The sequence below is a fragment of the Tupaia chinensis genome, unplaced genomic scaffold, assembly GCF_000334495.1.
Source record: "Tupaia chinensis unplaced genomic scaffold, TupChi_1.0 Scaffold000597_1, whole genome shotgun sequence".
NCBI classification, from domain to species: Eukaryota; Metazoa; Chordata; class Mammalia; order Scandentia; family Tupaiidae; genus Tupaia; species Tupaia belangeri.
Window position 1 is genome coordinate 3,708,618 of NW_006160114.1, and position 16,142 is coordinate 3,724,759.

The following is a 16,142-nucleotide window of genomic DNA, read 5'->3' on the forward strand; positions in this document are numbered from 1 at the left end:
GAAATAGAGCTCCTGGGGAGACTGAGTTATTAGACAGGGTCTAGAGTTTAGATGAAGGCATGAATCAGAGAAGAGGGTGCGTAGATCTTTTTGTTAAAGGAGTTAAGTAAGGAGTACTTTGATAGAACTCAAGGAAGCAAACTGAGAAACTGAGAGGTTTCATGTTTAACAGATGCTGTTGTATTATGTGTGAAGTAGGCTGTGCAAAGTCTGGGAATAAGCATGTGAGAAATGTTTATATCCTTGAAAAGTGTGGGGTTGCTTCGAAATGACAGTCATAGGAATGCAAAACAGCAGGATTCAATTGCTATGTATCAATCAGTTGAGGCTCACCAAAAGGCATATTCCCAAACATTTGTATGTATACATTTACTGGTAAATAATCGAATATAAATATTCTCTCCCCATTGCAGCGCATCTAAGGAACAAAAAGAAATACAGGAACCAAATTTTACCATACCTGGTCAAGCATTTCTGTCTAAATCTCATTTTTATGAACACTTGACTTTGGAAGGATCCTCAAGCAATTTGTCAGTTTCAGGGCAGCCGTTGAATAAAGTTTCTGCTACAAGAAATGAAAAAATAAGGCATTCGATTACTACAGACAAACCAACCAAAGTCTTTGTCCCACCTTTTAAACCTAAGTCACGTTTTCACAGAGAAGAGCAGTGTGTGAACAGGAATATGAATTTAGAGGAAACGAAACAAAACCAAAGGAACATAGATGAACATGACTCTGGTGGTAGTAAAAATACTATTGACAGCGAGATACATCAGTTTAACAAAAACAACTCCAGTCAAGAAGCAACTGTGATTTTCACAAAATATGAAGAACCTCTAGGTATTATATGATAACTTATATGATAAATTTTTGCCTTATAATAATCTGTTTTTCTTATCAAATACTGTTCTGAAGATTTTTCCCTTTTTTGATAATTAATCACTTCTAAAACTCATTCAGTGCTTTAGATTTCCTAAATCCAAGGATTAGGTTTAAATTATTTTAATATTTTCTTTCAAAGATAGCTACCTATTGCCTTTTGTTTGTTTGTTTGTTTTGTTTTAAAAAGAGAGGAGATTTTTGCTATAGAACTCCTGTGCTCACTGGAGAGAGAGAGAGACAGAAAGCGAAAAATCATCCTCCAAGGGTGCGTACCCATACCGCAGTCCCTTCTCCTCCATTCTCCTCTCAGGATTTTCAGCACCATGCCTGGCATGAGTTTTAAGCATCCAGGTCTGGTACTCAAACCACGGTTGACTATGTGGGAGTCTAGCAATATAACCATTACTCCATCTGCTGGTCCCTTGCCTTTGTTTTTGTTTTGTTTTGTTTTGTTTTTGGAGAAGTTTTTGCCATAGGGCGTGTCCGCTCACCAGAAAGAGAGAGACAGACAGAAAGTGAGAAATCACCCCCCCCGGGGGGGGGGGGGGGGGCACATCGCAATCCCTTCTCCTCTATTCTCCTCTCAGGATCTTGGGCACATATACACATGCGCCCTGCATCAGTTAAGCCACCAGGTACAGGACTCGAACCACAGTCGACCACATGGGAGTCCAGCAATGTAGCCATTACGCCAATTGCTGGTTTCTATTTTTGTTTTTTAAGAATTATTTAATATATTATCATCATTATTTGTTTATTTTGACAAATTGAAAGTAGTTAGATTATTTAAGAAATTGTGTGATCAATACAATGGGGAGGGGGAAGGAATGGAAGACAACTGTAGACACCAGAGATAGTGTGAGAAGAGGGTAGGAAAGGACAGAGGGTCAGAAATAGGGGTAAAAAAAAAATGCTAGAAACTAGAAATGGAAAATTTTTGATAAGAACATGCATGATTAAGCCACTAAGCAGTATATTCTGGATGGGAAATCACATTTTGTATGCTGTGACAATGCTTAGGGAATTAATGTAAATTAAGTTAAAGGTTCAGAAAAAAAAACCTGAAACTTTTTCTTGAAATTAAAAACAAATGCATTTATAAAAAAAAAAAAAAAAAAATGCCCAGCACATGTGCATACATGCTGAAAATTCTGAAAGGATGGAGAAAGGGAGGAAACAGGATTGTGGTATGACCATTCCCCATGAGAGATTCTTTCTCACTCTTCATCAAGCACACTTGTCCTCTGGGAAATATATTTTAACTTAATTTTGCATTCCATTTTGTTTTTGCTAATTATTTATTCTCTTAACAGATTTAAGTACAAGTCTTCAGAATGCCAGGGATATACAGGATACACGAATTAAAAAGAAACAAAGTCAGTGTGTCTTCCCGCAGCCAGGTAGTCTGTATCTTACAAAAACATCTGCTCTGCCTAGAATCTCTCTGAAAACTGCAGTGGGAGGCAGAGCTCCTTTTGCACGATCTCATAAACAGGTACACTTTCATATAAAGCACTAATAACTATTATAACAAAGCATAATTTTATTAATATTTGTAGATTGTTTTGTTTAAAAAAATGAATAAACTGCCACAGGATAGGTGAATGAAGTCTCAGCTTCCTAATATACTGCAGTGGCAACTTCCTTTGCCTCTCTAGGCCTGCTGTGTGCTTCCAAGTTGATCTGTGCTTCAAAATCACTGTTTCATTCCCTTTTAAATCTTACTTGTTTTTTGTTTTTGTTTTTGTTTTTTTGAGACGATTTTTTTTTTTTTTTTGGCTATAGGGCGCGTGCGCTCGCCAGAACAGATGGAGAAAGAGAGAGAGAAAGCAAGAAATCACCCCACCAGGGGGGATGGCCACACCACAGTCCCTTCTCCTTATTCTCCTCTCAGGATCTGGGGCACGCACGTACACATGCTCGGCATGAGTTTAAGCCACCGGGTCTGGGACTCAAACCACAGTCGACCACATGGAAGTTCAGCGACATAGCCATTACGCTAACTGCTGGTCCCCAAATCTTACGTGTTTTGTGACTCTGCCCTCAACTAGGTATGAGAGGAAAGTAGTCTTGTCAAAATTAAAGTATGACTAATTGAAAGCTCTGAATCTTCTAACAGCTATTTACATTTTAAAAAGATGATTCTTGTGGGCCAGCAGGTGTCATAAAGGTTAAGTCACTAGATCTCACATAGCTCACTGCATGGTTTAAGTCCCAAGCCAGGCATCCTGAAAATCAGTGCAGGTGCATGTGTGTGCCCAAAATCCTGACGGGAGAATAGAGAAGGGATTGTAGCCACCCTCCGTCCAGGGGTAATTTCTCACTTTCCCTTTATCTCTTTGTATGTCTCTGGCAAGCACACAAACCCTATAGCAAAAACTCTCCCCCAAAAATTAATTCTTGTTAAGGTACTGCTATTATCTAGGTAGAATTTTAAGCAAAGGAGAGGTGAAAATTAAATTGATAATTCTATATTTTTTTTCCCTTGAAGAGAAGTTTTTGCTATAGGGTGCATGTGCTTGCCGGAAAGACAGAGAGAGACAGAGAGACAGAAAGTGAGAAACTACCTCCTAGGGGAGATGGCCATGCCTCAGTCCCTTCTCCTCCATTCTCCTCTCGGGATCTCAGGCACACACACACACGTGCCAGGCAAGAGTTTAAGCCTCTGGATCAGGAACTTGAACTACAGCTGACTACATGAGAGTCCAGCAAAATAACCATTACTCCATCTGCTGTTCCCTAAAATTGGTAATTCTAATAGCTAACATTTATTGAACATCCTCTATATGCTAGAGACTCTTCTAAGCACTTTACATATGAGTGAACCTCAAAAGCCTATGGAGTATCAGGTCATAATTCCCTAAAATACATACTCTCTTCTCTATTCTTTCTCTTCTAAATTTTTTAACTTAAGAGGTTTCGTGAAAGTTAAATTATTTTTTATGGCAGATTTAACAGGAAGCACCAATGTGGGAAATGGAAAGTTGCAGCAGGCTCTTGACTACATTGGTTATTTATTCTACATTTAAGTTTTTGTCTTCTAAATAAAACATCTTTATAGTATTTTCATGTTTAAATGAAAATTTTTAAAAATTTTTTGGTAAATTCAGTTTTGGTTTGTTGTAATTGTTTTAATTCTTTGAAACATGTTTATTTTGTTTAATTTTATTCACTATCAAATGTTTCTGTTGTTTATTTTGTGCAGCTATACATGTATGGCATTTCTAAACATTGTGTAAAAATTAACAGCAAAAATGCAGAGTCATTTCAGTTCCACATTGAGGATTATTTTGGTAAGGAAGGTTTATGGGCTGGAAGGGGAATACAGTTGGCTGATGGTGGATGGCTCATACCTTCTAATGATGGAAAGGCCGGAAAAGAAGAATTTTATAGGTATTTTATACAAGAGATTTTTATGCTAGCTTTTGTATTTTCCATCATCCCTCTCTTCTTCACCGATTCTCTTTTCTTCTATTCCCTATGTCTCTTGACTTAAAAAATTTACTGGAAGTTCCATTTTTATGTACTGAGTCATTTTAAGTACTTACAGTTCAGCTGGCCTTCTGTTGAATCCATTTGAAAAATGAATATGGTTTCTTCTGAGATTTAATTAATTGGATTTTCTTAAATTGGAACTTTTTAAATATGCATTTACAAAATAAAGGCTAATAAGTTATATTTGAATTGGTCTTATGGTAGACAACCCCTGACATACACATGCTTATGTCCTATTCTCTTTCATTGTGAATTTTCTTTCCAAAATGTATACTTTTGAGAAAGTAGTAAAACACTTTTTCCTGAAAATATTAAAAAGTTTTTTGGAATATTTTAAAAACAAATGTTATTTACATCTTGCATGTGTCTTACATAGCAAACATTGCTATAAGTTCTTAGGGAAAGTGATAAAACAATTGTACTATTTTCTTGCACTAAGTAGACTGCTTATGTAGACGTTACACATGATTACCCTGTAATCAAGTGAGCAGGATTCATAAAGTGCTAAAGCTCTTACTTGTTTTTCTGAGCATTCGACAAGTATTTATTGAGTACCTACTATGTGCCAGGCACTATTCTCAGTACTTGAGATAACAAAGCAAATAAACACAACTGGAAGTCACATGGTCAGCTGTGGATTCATATCCCAACTTGACCTGAAGCACCCAGGCATCTGTGTCCTCAAGATGATGACCAGCTGGAGGGCTGAAGGAAGCAGATCATGGTGTGAGGACACCCTGTTGAGATTGCTTCTCTGTCTCTCACACATGGTCTTCTGATACACTCTCTCATAAAATAAACTTAAAAAAAAAAAGTAAAAGAGTTAGAAATTTTAGGAAAGGACATGTTGTCAAGTAGCACCAGTACTAGGGAAGAGAGTTTTTGGATATGTTTTCTACAGATAGTCTCTTTAAGAAGATTATAAAATAGAACTACAGTACTTTAAATTAAGAATCTTGTTTTTCCAGGAACAAATATATTCTAGTTGAAAGAACTATACCGATGGTATATTAAGTATAGTTTTTATTATAATGATACCTTTGTGTTTGTTACATAATTCCTTAAAATTATATTACTTACAGATCATATATTAACTCATAAGTATTTAATGAATGGTCTTGTGTAATGTAGTTGATGGTGCAAAGAATTATAATTGAATTCAGTGCCTATGTGGATTTTATTATATTATTCTGTTTTTATTTATTTAGGGCTTTGTGTGACACCCCAGGTGTGGATCCAAAGCTTATTTCTAGAATTTGGGTATATAATCACTATAGGTGGATTGTGTGGAAATTGGCAGCTATGGAATTTTCCTTTCCTAAAGAATTTGCTAACAGATGCCTAAGCCCAGAAAGGGTGCTTCTTCAATTAAAATACAGGCAAGTTTATTTTATTTTATTTATCTCTCACCAGAGAGAGGGGGGGAAAGGGAGAGAGCAAGCCACCAGGTCTAATACTCAAACCATTGTTGGCCATATGGGGGAGTCTAGCACATTAACCACCATGCTACCTGCTGGTCCCCGGGCAAGTTTAAAGCATTATGTAATTCATATATCTCAGTATGGTTCAGGCTTCTGTGCAGTCTGTGACTTCCATGTCAACAATGGCATAGGAACCAGCTATCAGTGCCATTTGCCATCCCACACTGCTGTTCATGTTGTGCAAAGCTGTTATTTTGTCATCTCCAGCTTCCACTGAAGAGAGATCACACATTCATAGGTCTCTTGCTTCCCTTTCTCTTAACCTCTTGATGTGTGAGAAAATCTAATCTGATCTACTAATCTGATTTTACTAATCTGATCTACTGTTTGGAAATTGTTAATAAGGCATGTTTGCATTTTTTTTGCTCTCAGTATTCAGTCTAACGATATAAAACAATATGTTGCTAACTAAAAAATTTTAAATTCTCTTTGTTTCAGTATCTCTCGGATAAATTTGTTTAGTATTTATTGCCAATTATTCAGTGACTTTTTTTTTTTTTGGAGAGATTTTTGCTATAGGGCGTGTGTGCACGCCAGAAAGACAGAGACAGAGAGACAGAAAGCGAGAAATCACCCTCCGGGGGGTGGCCACACCGCAATCCCTTCTCCTCCTTTCTCTTCGCAGGATCTTGGGCACTCACACACACGCATCTGGCGTGAGTTTAAGCTGCCAGGTCTGGGACTCGAACAGCAGTCAACTACGTGGGAGTTCAGCAACATAGCCTTTACGCTAACTGCTTGTTCCTATTCAGTGACTTTTTATAATGAAATTCTAAAGTCACAATTCCTAAAACATGGATTTTTCTTTTCGTTTTTAGATATGATATAGAAATTGATGGAAGCCGGAGATCTGCTATTAAAAAGATAATGGAAAGGGATGATACAGCTGCCAAAACACTTGTTCTTTGTGTTTGTGACATAATTTCATCAAGCACAAATATATCTGAAATTTCTAGCAGTAAAACTAGTAGTGTGGATACCAAAAAAGTGGCCACTATTGAACTTACAGATGGATGGTATGCTGTTAAGGCACAGTTGGATCCTCCCCTCTTAGCTCTTGTAAAGAATGGTAAACTGACTATTGGGCAGAAGATTATCACCCATGGAGCAGAACTGGTGGGCTCTTCTGTTGCCTGCACACCTCTTGAAGCCCCAGAATCTCTCATGTTAAAGGTAAATTCAGTTAATGCAAGTGTTCAGAGTGGTTTTATATTTAAAATTTTAAATTTACTTAGGTTATTAAGGCTACTACATGTCTTAGAAATATATTGATAAATCTTATGTAAGAAGCAGATTCTTCAGATAAATTTTGTGTGCTGTTTTTGGAAAGACCAGAGATATTTCTGGAGCAAAAATAATGCAGTTCTGATTAAAGAGCAGTAATAAATTCATATAGATATTCTATTTTGGTACATATAACCCTTACTCTTACCTTATTTTTTTCTTCTTTAGTTTAGACATTGACTAGTACCTTACTACTATGGAAGATGAAGAATTAGCTCTCTTATACCATCTTCCCTATACTAATAGAGCATATTTTTTTAGTGAAGTCTATATCCAGTGCTTTTAGTATAAAGACTATGAAAAATAGTGTTCACAGCTTTTCACATAATATATTGTGATCCCATTTCCTTTCTTTTTAATTAATTAAATTATTCATTTATTTATTTTAATTTGACCAGAGAGGGACAGAAAGAGGGAGAGACAGAGAGAGAGAGAGAGAGAAAGCAAGCTGCCAGGGCCGCAAATCGAACCGTGGTCAGCTACGTGGGAGTCCAGCGCACCTAACCACCACGCCACCTGCTGGCCCCACATTTCCTTTCTTTACAACTTTGATTTTTCTGAAGGTATTAACTGTCTTTTTTCTTTTTCTTAATTTTTAGTTTGCTTATCACTGATTTAATACCGTGTAGGAACTAGAAAATTCTTCCCTGATATGTTAAAATACCTCCATCAGTTTCATTTCTTTTTCCTGAAAACCTTCTCTACTTATCCATGCTCCTGCTCCATTCTGAAATGGTTATTTTGTAATATAAACTGCTCAGCTGTCATTCTGGAAATTCTTCTCCCCTTTTTCTGTATTAGAAGACTTATTTCCTGGATTGTATCATCTTTCTAGACTGATTCTGTAGTTCTGTGGGCACACAGCTCTCAGGTTTCTTGAGGAAGGGAGCTTTTGGAGACTCATTATTAAAAGTTGGCTGAAAATAGAATTCTAGATTGGAACAATTCCTACAGAATTTTGAAGTTATTTTATCTTCTTGCCAGTGATGTTTTTAGCTTCATTCTTTCATTATGTAGTCTGTTCTTAAGAATTTTTAAAGTTTGTTTTATCTTCAGTATTCTGAAATTTCATAGTGGTATAAGATGCTTTAGGTATCCTTTTTTTAAAATCATTGTCCTGTGTACTCAGTGGCATTTGTTCTAGTAACACATGTCCTTCATTGATTCAAGGGGATTTTCTCGATATGGTTCTTTTTTTTTTTCCTTAAGAGTTATTTAATTTTATTTATTATTCTTCAGTTTTACCAGCAAGAGACAAAGAGAGAGATGGAAGGAGAGAGAGAAAGCAAGCCACTAGGTCTAGGACTCGAATCACTGTCAGCCATGTGAGAGTCTAATGCCTTAACCAGCACGCCACCTGCCAGTTCCTTGATGTTCTTTGATGATTTCTTCCCTTTCATGTTTTTCTTTTCTTTTTACTGGAACTCCTAATATTTGGACAGTTGACCTAGATTAGTCCTTTAATTTTCTTTCTGCCTATTTTCCTCTCTTTTTTATTTTATTTCATTCTAGGATAGTTCTTAGGTCTCATTTTGGTTTCTTAAGTGAATTTGTGTCTACCAGCAAAATAATAATTCAATTTTCAAAAGAACCATAGCTTTACCTAAATGTATTTTTCTTTTTTCATTACTTCCATTTCTTATTTTAATAAAGAGAATGTCTGCTCATCTTTCTGAAACTATTAATTAATATTTAATTTTAGTTTTTTCTGTTCCCTTCATTTTTATTCTATGAGAACCATTTTTTTTGTTTGTTCAAGTCTCTCAGGTTGGAGACTTTCTTAAACTGTTCATCATTGGTTGATCTTTTCTTTTCAAAAGAGGGGTGCCAATGAGATGATTAGAAGTTCTATGTAAGGTTGGGTTTTTCAACTTAAAAATGATGAGGTAGAGATTTGGGTTTTTAATTAGTGACTATTTAAACCTGAGCAGTGGGTTATGGAAACTAATAGGGAGACTCATTTTCAGTCTCATTTTCATAAGGATTTTCACTTCATTTTCATCTCACTCCCACTTTAGCTGTCTCTAATTGGTGTTCCAAAGTCTAGGATATGTGTGGTTCAGCCTCTCCAGAAAGTAGTCTCTTGGGTTCTGTTTTAGTGTAAGGGAAACAGCCACCTGGCTGTGTGGGATAGAAGAGAAAACCCAAAATCTTAGAGTCTTAATCATAACTATTTGGTCATCAGCAAAGTCATGACGTATTTTTCTGTGTTTCTGTGCAAATGTGCATCATGACTTTCCTGAAGTCTCAGTATGTTTATACCAAATTTCAACTATTCCTACTATTTTCAGCCCCACCTTATGGTCCTACCTTCAGAGGTACCTCTTGCTTCCAATTTTTAAGTGTTTCTCTTTAATTATTTGTGTTATATTGGCTCCTTCCAGTTTGATGACTGAATAACCTTGGGCAGGTTGCATAATTTCCATCATACTTCAGTTCGATAAAAATATATCTGTATTTGTAAAATGTAGATAAGTCTTAGGATTGTTGTGAATAGTAAATGTTAATCTATGTAAAGCACTTAACACCATGCCAGGCACCAGAATAAGAACTATATAAACGTTTGTTATTTTTATCAGCTAATCATTTTCAGGCTGCTGTACCACTTACTTATTCAACAGATTTTTAGCTTTCAAAATTTAGGTGGTATCTACTATTCTCTCTAGTTACCTTTGTCCTTGCAGGTTTTTTGATAAAATCTTGGTAAACAAGTAGATTTTAATCCATCTATTCAAATCAAGTCCCTCATATTTGTTTTCAAATAGAAATATTTAAGTAGCATTAAGGTTTTAATATTTTTGAGAAGCACTATATTTTGAAAGTATTTTCACATTTATACAGTTTTCCTACTTGTTTTATCTCTTCCATGAGTGAGAAAAACAGAGCTAGAGCACTAGATAACACATTCATGCGTTGCCCAGTTAGATGCAAATCCAAGACCTTCCCATGTAGATCAGCCTCACAGAGCATCAAATTGTACTGGTATACTACCTTCCAGTTCCAAGAGATGAATATTTTTAAAGCAACCTTTTAAAAAATTAAAATTCTTATGAAATCTGTAATAGAATTAATATATATTTAACTTCTAAATCAATGTATTCATTAATTTGTCCAGATTTCTGCTAACAGAACCCGGCCTGCTTGCTGGTATACGAAACTAGGATATTTTCCCGATCCTAGACCTTTTCCTCTGCCCTTGTCATCACTTTTCAGTGATGGAGGAAATGTCGGTTGTGCTGATATCATTATTCAAAGAACATATCCTATGCAGGTACAAGATATTTTTGAAACTTACTGTGTATTTCTTTGTTTTAAAACAAATTGACTGTACCTTCTCTACCTTACTTATTTTTTTGTTTAATATTATTATAGTGGATGGAGAAGACATCATCTGGATCGTACATATTTCGCAACGAAAGAGAAGAAGAAAAAGAAGCAGCAAAATATGCAGAGGCCCAACAAAAGAAACTAGAAGACTTACTCACTAAAATTCAAGCAGATTTTGAAGCTCATGAAGGTAAAATGAGTTATATATTATAAATTTTTAGTTTTTATATAAGAGCAATGTTTCAGAGACTTCTATTTTTCTTTTTTGTGTTTTTTTTTTTTTTAGAGGATTTTGCTATAGGGCGCTTGAGCTTGCCAGACAGACAGAGACAGACAGAGAGGTAGAAAGCGAGAAATCATTCCCCAGGGGGGTTGGCCACGCTGCAATCCATTCTCCTCTAGGGATCTTGGGCACGCACGCACACGCATCCGGTGTGAGTTAAGCCACCAGGTCCAGGACGTGAACTGCGGTCAACTACGTGGGAGTCCAGCGACATAGCCATTATGCTAACTGCTGGCCCCCTAGAGACTTCTAATTTAACATTTGCAATTGAGTAAATTATCCTTGGATAATTATGGTTTTTGGGACCAGCAGTGAACTCCCATTTAGCTGACTGCGATTTAAGTCCTGGACCCGGTGGCTTAAACTCACGCCGGGCACGTGTGCGTGCATGCCCAAGATCCTAAGAGGAGAATGGAGGAGAAGGGATCGTGGTGTGGCCATCCCCTTTGGGAGGAGATTTCTCGCTTTCTATCTCTCTGTCTCTTTCTCTCTCTGGCGAGTGCACGTACCGTATAACAAAAACCTCTCCCCCCCAAAAAAAAACACAAAAAATACAAAAATAATTACATTATTTTTCTAAATCCAAATTTTTAAAAGTATGTTGCTACACATATATACAGATAAGCATTAAACTGACCCTAAATTATCACAGTTATTCAGCACTCTTAGCTTTTATATGCTTGTAACTGTCTTTGGCAATCAGACTTGATGTACCCATAGTACTTTCCAGAAGGAAGCCTTACATGACCTATCTTAGAACCTAGAATATCTTTTTTAGGTTTCCAAAAATAGCAACAATGGAGAAAACTATCAGATTTTCTTCCTCTAAGCTATTTTTTACTCTTTTTCTTCAATATCCTATTTATATTATATAGCTTTTGCTTTTGTTTTATTTAATTGCCAGAGAGTGCCTGCACTTGTAGCCACCCTTCCCTCAATGGGGCATGGTCACAGCATAACCCTTTTTCTTCACGTTCTTTATTCTGTCAGGATGTTGGAAACACACCCAGCATGTTTTTAAGCCACAGGGGTTGGAATTTGAACTGCAGTCAGCCATGTGATATCTGACTCCTTTAGATGAGGCCACAAGGCCAGCCCTCACTTTCGCATTTTTGTTGTTGCAATTTTGTTGTTTTTATGTGTCATTATACCTGAAACTAGAACTTAATATTCCTGTGGCAGTGACCAGCATATTGTGTAATGGTTATGTTGTTAGACTCCCACATAGTCAACCACAGTTCAAGTCCTGGACCCGGTGACTTAAAACTCATGCCAGGCATGTGTGATGCGTGACCAAAATGCTGAGAGGAGGATTAGGGTTTAGGGTTAGGGGTTAAGGTTAGGGTTGTGGGTATGTAAATTAGTCCAGCCACTGTGGAGAACAATATGGAGGTTCCTCAAAGACCTATAAATAGAACCACCATATGATTCAGTAGTTCCCCTCCTGGGAATCTACTGAAAGGATAGGAGAACATTCCATTGGAAAAGTACTTGCATGTCTGTTTATTACAGCATTATTCACAATTGCTGAAACATGGAATCAGCCCAAATGTCCATGAACCGATGAATGGATTAAAAACATGTGGCAGAAATACTCTGTGTGTGCGAATGCAAGCCCAAAATCCAAGAGAAGAATGGAGGAGAAGGGATTACTGCATGGCCATCCCCTCGGGGGGTGATTTCTTGCTTTCCGTCTCTCTATCTCTCTATCTCTCTGTCTCTGGTGAGCGCATGCACCCTGTAGCAAAAATCTCTTAATAAATAAATATTTTTTAAAATATATTTATCCCAACTCTGTACCCACTAGCTTTCACCCAAGAAAGCATGTGAGCCTAAGAGTGATATAAATATCATAGTATAAAGATTAAAAAAAGAAAAGCACTCATGTTTTTATGTTTCAAGAACTTCAATTTTCACTTTATCTTTTATTTTTTCCCCTATCAGGCAAGTGTGCTCCATGGGGAGAAAGAGAAAAAGAAAGTGAGAAAGCACCCCTCACAGGGGATGATTATGACACTGTCCCTTCTCCATTCTCCCCTCAGAATTTTGGGCATGCACACACATGTGCCCAGCATAGTTTTCTTTGCTTTTCTTTCTTTTTAAGAATAATTTTGCTTATTTATTTATTTTAATTTGACCATAAAAAGAGAGAGAAAGCAAGCCACCAGGTCCAGACCTTGAACCACAGTTGACCATGTGGGAGTCCAGCTCCCTTAATCACCACGCCGCCTGTTGCCCCGCCACCCACCCACCCCCCAGCATGTTTTTTAAGCAACCAGGTCCAGGACTCAAACTGCACAGTTGACCATGTGGGAGACAGCTGCCTTAATCACCATGCAGCTGGCTGGCCCTTTTTTCTAATCTACCTTTTCCTTTTATTGCTCAAGATTTTGTTTTTCTAAATTTCTTCATGATTTTCTATATTATTAACTTTATATTCTGTATAAATCTGTAGAAAGATTGGATTCCTGTTTTATTTGCTTAGAATTATCACTAGCTCACAGTATTTTCATGAAAAAGTGAATCATTAGGGCCAGCAGGTATCATGGAGGTTAAGGTACCGCATCCCACATGGTCATCTGCACAGTTCAAGTCCCAGAACCGGTGGCTTAAAAAATCATACCAGGAGCATGAGCATGTTTGCCCAAAACCCCTAGAGGAGTCTAGGAATAAAGAGACTGTGAAACGGCCGTCAGCCCTGGGGTGTGATTTCTCACTGTCTTTCTCTGTGTCTTTCCAGTGAGTGCACACACTCTGTAGTGAAAGCAGGAAAAAAAAATCTTGAAATTATTTTCTTAATGCACAAGTTACTTTAATTAAGTAAACACTGTGTGTAATTTTATTTGTTGCCAAAGAGCACATTTACCTGACAAAGGCAGAGGGTGGGGGAGGGAGAGAGAGAAAAGCCCCTGCCCTTGATAGGGTGTGGCCATGCTACACTCCCTTTTCCTCTGTTTCTCCATCCTGGATTTTGAGCAGTCACACACATGTACCTGGCATGTTTTTTAGGCCACTGGGTGTAGAATTCAAACCATGGTTGACCATCTGGAATCCAGCTCTCTTTGCACAGTGCTTAACCACTGTGCTACTCGTGGTCCTGTCATTTTTAGCCATGAATACACCAGTTTCAAATTTCCTTAGAAAATTTTTTTTTCAGATAAAATGACTTCTTGTTTTTTAATCTCCTTCCTTTGTGCGTTTTGCTCAGCTTTCTGTTAATGGTTTACATTGTTGTAATATTTGTGGCTTAGCCAATCAGTGATGTCTTTTTTTTTTTTTTCATAGAAAATACAACAAAGCCACATATACCATCACATATACTAACAAGACAGCAAGTCCGTGCTCTGCAAGATGGTGCAGAGCTTTATGAAGCAGTGAAGAATTCACCAGACCCAAGTTACCTTGAGGTGAGAGAGTAAGAGGACATATAGTGAGTCCTATCTTCATCTTACAAAGTGGGAAAGCTGCAAGTTGAGATGTTGCATTTCTCAAAGGGGACGTGTACATTTTAGGAGTCCTCAGCAATGTGTTAAACCAGTGTGATTTTAATTCCATTGCAAATAGGTGATGGGGGAGTTCAAGCATTTTCTGTGTTGGGTAATTTTAAAATACAGAAGTACTGTTTCTTCAAAGCAGTAACCTAGTTTCTGTGTTCTTGGCTTTTTGTCAGGTCCTACTTAGAATTTATTTTATAATCCTTTATCTTAAGGGTACTTAGTCAGAAAAGCTTCAGAAGTACCAAACTTTGTTAGGCTTTAGAATCATGGCTTTGGACTGGCTCATAGCACAGTGGTAATGCACTCTTCAGGAGAAGCTGACTCCTGCATGGTTTCTACAGTTAGATTCCTTGTCCTAGTCAGACTGAAATACATCAGACATGCTGGAGGACTGGAGGAAGTGGGCTGCAGTATGACCTGACTCTGCGGAGGGTATTCTCTCTCTTTCTTTTCTTCTATCTGTGTCACATGTATGGATACACTCTATTGTGAATCAAGAAAAAAAAAATTAAAGGAATCATGGGGGAACGGCAGGTGGCATGGTGGTTAAGGCACTGGACCAACCACAGTTTGAGTCCTAGACCTGGCTGCTTGCTTTCTCACTTTCCCTCTCTCCCTCCCTCTCTCTCTTTGTCTCTGGTTAAATTAATGGAATAATAAATAAAAGGAAATAGTTCTTTAAAAAGAAGGGAATCATGGCAGGCCAGCAAGCAGCATGGAGGTTAAGGCGTTGGATCCCACATGGCCAGTTTTCCTGGTGGCTTAAGAATCATGATAGGCATGTGTACATACATGCCTAAAGTCCTGAGAGATGAGGAGAGAAGGGATTGTGGCATGGCCATCCCCCCCAGAGTGTGATTTCTCCCTCTCTCTTTCTTAAGAGTACATGTACCCTGTAGCAAAAACTAAAAAAAAAAAAAACAAAGAAACAAAAAAAAGGAATCATGGATTTATTATTTATTAGCAAAGCAAATTGGGAATAAACAGCTATAAAATATCTTATTTTAGGATCAAATAAGCTAACACATAAAATTTGTATGTAAATATTAGTTACTAGTATTAGAACATCCTTATATATATTAGGGTAAACTGCCTCCTAGACTTAATTTTTTAGAGACCTGAATGTTTAAACTAATTAATGCAAACTCTAGGATTAGTTCACTTAGTAGTGGGGAGGGGGAAAAGTATTTTAAGAAAACTACTAGTTATGATTAATTTTATTTACCTAATTTATGACTTAATAAATCTTTTAAATATAATCTTAACTTTCTTAAATAGTGGGATTACAAAATAAACAATGTTCTGTCAGTTCCATGAGCAGTGTGGTTCTAAATAGAATACCCACCTATTCTCATATATTACAACACAACATTGTTTCCAAATGAATTTGCTTTTAAAGCCTGTTCAGTATACTTACTGTAAGTCAGCTTAAAATGTTACTATGCTTTCCTGAATAATTATTTCTCTTTGACTCTTCTAATAATGTTACATATGTTAATTTTATCCATAAAACTTAATGAAAATATTTATTAGTCTGGTATCATTTTAATAAAATTTCTTGATATTATAAGGAGGAAAATTATAAGGAGAGGACAGAATGAGAATTGAAGGACTAAGCTCTAAATCTGAATGTGCCATTCTATAGGTGAACAAGTGATTTGTCCCTTAGGGCCTCATTCCCACCTTCCGGCAAAGGAAAAATCCAGTAGTAAGTTATCACTAAGACTCTTAAGATGATCTCTAAAGATGTCGGTGTATAAATTAACATGATTCTAAGTAATTTAAAAAATAAAGTTATCATAATTCTTTGAGGGGAAAAGCAATCAGTTTCTAAAATAGCCCTGTTATAATAATTTCTTTTCAGTGACAGTGCTGAATGTTGTAGACCTTCT

The 16,142-nt window shown here is 36.9% G+C and overlaps 1 protein-coding gene across 1 annotated transcript in view; it reads left to right on the plus strand.

Moving 5' to 3' along the window:
* The window catches only part of BRCA2 (BRCA2 DNA repair associated), a 95,300-nt gene that overhangs the window by 54,654 nt on the left and 24,504 nt on the right, over positions 1-16,142 (plus strand). Inside the window, 8 exon segments of the mRNA XM_006158439.3 lie at positions 414-841; positions 2,197-2,378; positions 4,089-4,276; positions 5,587-5,757; positions 6,678-7,032; positions 10,259-10,414; positions 10,516-10,660; positions 14,039-14,160. Of these exon segments, the coding sequence (XP_006158501.1) occupies positions 414-841; positions 2,197-2,378; positions 4,089-4,276; positions 5,587-5,757; positions 6,678-7,032; positions 10,259-10,414; positions 10,516-10,660; positions 14,039-14,160 (1,747 nt within the window).